Source organism: Agrilus planipennis, unplaced genomic scaffold (assembly GCF_000699045.2).
Source record: "Agrilus planipennis isolate EAB-ADULT unplaced genomic scaffold, Apla_2.0 scaffold14, whole genome shotgun sequence".
Classification (NCBI taxonomy): domain Eukaryota; kingdom Metazoa; phylum Arthropoda; class Insecta; order Coleoptera; family Buprestidae; genus Agrilus; species Agrilus planipennis.
The window spans coordinates 588,716-592,027 of NW_020442313.1; the positions used below are offsets into that span (position 1 = coordinate 588,716).

At 32.7% G+C, this 3,312-nt stretch overlaps 1 protein-coding gene across 1 annotated transcript; it reads right to left on the minus strand.

Moving 5' to 3' along the window:
• Window positions 1–1,450: 1,450 nt before the first annotated feature.
• LOC112906245 (potassium channel KAT3-like) lies at window positions 1,451–2,584 on the minus strand. The gene is made up of 3 exons (XM_025980083.1): window positions 2,372–2,584; window positions 1,997–2,171; window positions 1,451–1,883 (listed from the first exon to the last, which is right to left on the minus strand). Exons 1-3 carry the CDS (start codon window positions 2,572–2,574, stop codon window positions 1,584–1,586), a joined length of 678 nt encoding a protein of 225 aa, XP_025835868.1. The 5' UTR covers window positions 2,575–2,584; the 3' UTR covers window positions 1,451–1,583.
• Between the last annotated feature and the right edge of the window lie 728 nt (window positions 2,585–3,312).

The window sequence follows — 3,312 nt, forward strand, 5'->3', positions numbered from 1 at the left end:
ATCAGATTTTCCTAATGAGAATATAGTACTCCATCCTTTGATCTGGTAACCTGATCAGAAACTGATTAGCGTACAGTATCCTTTCCCTTGAACCAGCTATCTAATCAGTTTCGGATTAAAGTACAGTAGCCTAACCCTTGATCCAGCCATCTGATCAGTTCCTAATCAGAATCTAATACTACGAATCTTATTACGGTTTCGGTAGGTTGTTTAATGTAAAATTGTATCCGATGTTCTGAACTGGATCATAATATAGAATTTAGTTTTTTATCTGATCCATTCTGTGTGTAAAATTGCTTATCAAACAACAATAAATGAATTTGATGGCTAAATTGTTATTATATAATTATTTAATGTCAAATTAACATGTAAAAACAAAATTAATCCTGATCCTTTGAACGGATCCGGTATGGATCTTTTGGCTGGATCTGACATAGATCTGTTGACTGAATCGGTCATATACTTTGAAATGGATCCAGCATGAATCTTTGAAACGGATCCAGCATGGACATCCGGATCAGAAAGCCTGATTTATTCCTAATCAGTCTGCAGGTAATCCTAATCCGGATAGGATCCTATACTGAACTAATTTTCAGTCGGGTACATTTGAAGTTGCAAACTGGTTTTCGGATTTCCCGGCTTAAGTCTAATTTACAGTAATTTGCGGCTAATTATGAGACGGCTTATTCTTGTACATCCCTTGTTCCAAACAGTGGTAAAGAATCTTTTTTTTACATTAAATGTTAAAATCTAGTTAAGCAAACCGAAAATTTCAAATATTAAAAATGTTTTTGTTCCAAGAAAGCAAATTGCTTCAAATAGTTTGACTCATAAATCCACCATAAGTAATATTTTTTCGTATAGTCTTGGTTATTTGGTCTTGGTATTGCATATTCGATCTTGGTTTTAGTCTTAATCTTGTTCGTTCAGTTTTGGTCTTATAGTATAAAAATAGTCTTGATCTTTCACAAGAGTAAGACTTAAGACCAATTTTGTTCATTACTATACCTAACTTTTATATGAATATGTGACAATATCTACAGAATTGGTGAAAGCGTTGGACATGTAGGTACTATTAGTAATATTTGGGTACTGTACAGTATAGTCCAGGATCCGTGGTACATTTTTGCACTTGATTACTATCAAGCTAATTTTCAATTAGCAAGGATAAAATATGTCGGTTTGATGATTCTCAAAAATTTATTACTAACTGGGGTTTTTTTTGTTTAATCTCAAGATAATTATCTAAATTATTCGAAAAAATATTTGTCCTACAAAATCTTTGGTTTTATCAAAGAGTCCCCTCTTTCCAACATGCACCGATAATGAGGCCATCATAAATGATTACTAACCAAATGATTTTTTTTTTACTTAGTTAATATTTATATAATTTAACAGTCGCATTGTCCTACAAATTGCGTGGTACCTTCTTCCGGTTCTACGCTCAGAAATTGTTAATACCACAAGACCATCAAGTGAAAAAATGTACCAGGCATCCTGGACTATCACTCAAAAGCGCGCGGTGATAATTATAAGAAAGTTTCAAAAATTTACACGTACACATATATTTCTAAAAAGTAATTTTACATGCCCTTACCGACAACGAATAAATTGAACACAAATCCAACAATTATACAGACTATGCTGACAATTATGTCCCCAACTTTGTTGGAATTGTTAATATCACTTCCGACGTGGACCAAATCGTACACGGCCTTTAATATAGACAAAGCCAAATTTCGGATTATATTACCCTCCAGGAGCCAGTTCGATTTTCCGTGAAAAGCCACCCTGTACATTACACTTGAACTCCACATTACGAGAAGCACAAAAATTATGAACAATTTGATAACTTTGACTTTATAATAACTGTGGTGACGCCACTAGAACGGACATTTTATGTTTTAGTAAGCTCAATACAAATTTCAAAAATTTTTCATAAATTGTTTACCTACCTACCTAATGTATTGAAAGTTGCACAAATATTTCAACTTACATCTCGAAATCTGTCTATATATTTCATAAGATTGGCGACTCGGAGAATTCTTATAAAAGGTGCAAACGAAAGCACCTGATATGTTAAGCTGGACTTTTTGAAAGCGGCTTCCTTGGTCATTCCAAAGGGAAAAGACGATAACAAATCCACAAAGAAATACCCAAGTACATATTTCCTACAATTATTATTACATAGAGCCAAACTTGGGTAAAATACCGAAAAAGTATATGATTACATTTAAAATATATTTAAATACTATTATTAACTAATTATCCGATTTATTGCAAAATAAATTAATTTCGCACATTATGATATTCATTTAATTTTATTTGTTTTTTGATCCAAGTTTTTTTACTTTCTCTTTTTCTGACTTACTTTGCCACAATTTTTGGGTCCAATACCACTTTTCTTGTTTGGTGTACGTACACTCCGGTACAGAATGTTAAAAATATGTCTGCAATTCCAAAGAAATTCAGATATCGCACGGATTTCACGAAATATTTCGAATATTTCTGTATACCGTCTAAGGATACACTTAACAACGGTGTGAGAACCAAAATTAAAAAGAGAACTACCATAAAAAAAGCTTCCCAATATGCCCTAGAATAGTAAAACAATTAATAGAATTTTCCAAAACGGTTTATTACATCCCTTATTAACTGCCAGAAATCAATTTGAGTTTAAAAATTTTTAGCCAATAAATACCTCATAAAATTATGTGGACATATTAGAGGCAGAAACAGGAGTTAAGAGGAGTAGAGGTAGACCTAAATTAGATTACTGTTCGCAAATAGTTAAGGATATGAGATGTTTTACATTTAGGGAAATGCGATTATTAATTCAGGATAGGAAGGAGTGGAGGTGCGTGTGCAACCAGTCTTAGGACTGACGAAACTATGTGTAAGATTTAAAATGTAATAGGTACTTAGTCAAAAAAATTATTAACATTTAATATGAAAATTAATTTTTCGAATTTCTTACCCACTACAAACTACCTCAGGTTAATGAGGGAAAATTGTTGTTGTTGTCACACCCTCGCCGGGAATCGAACCCGGGACCTTTGGCTTTACGCACCAATGTTCTGACCACTAAACTACGAGAGGTGACAACAGCAACCACGACCAACCGACCTACAAGGTTAACGATCCGTCGATTTTTATTAACTTAATTTATATATATTAAATATATGAAATCCTATGACATTGTAAGTTACTTAACAGTGGATTAGATTAATGTGCAACATTAATTTGAGATTATTTTTTCGATTTTTTATTTACTCACTACAAACTACCTCAAATTAATGAGGGAAAAATTGT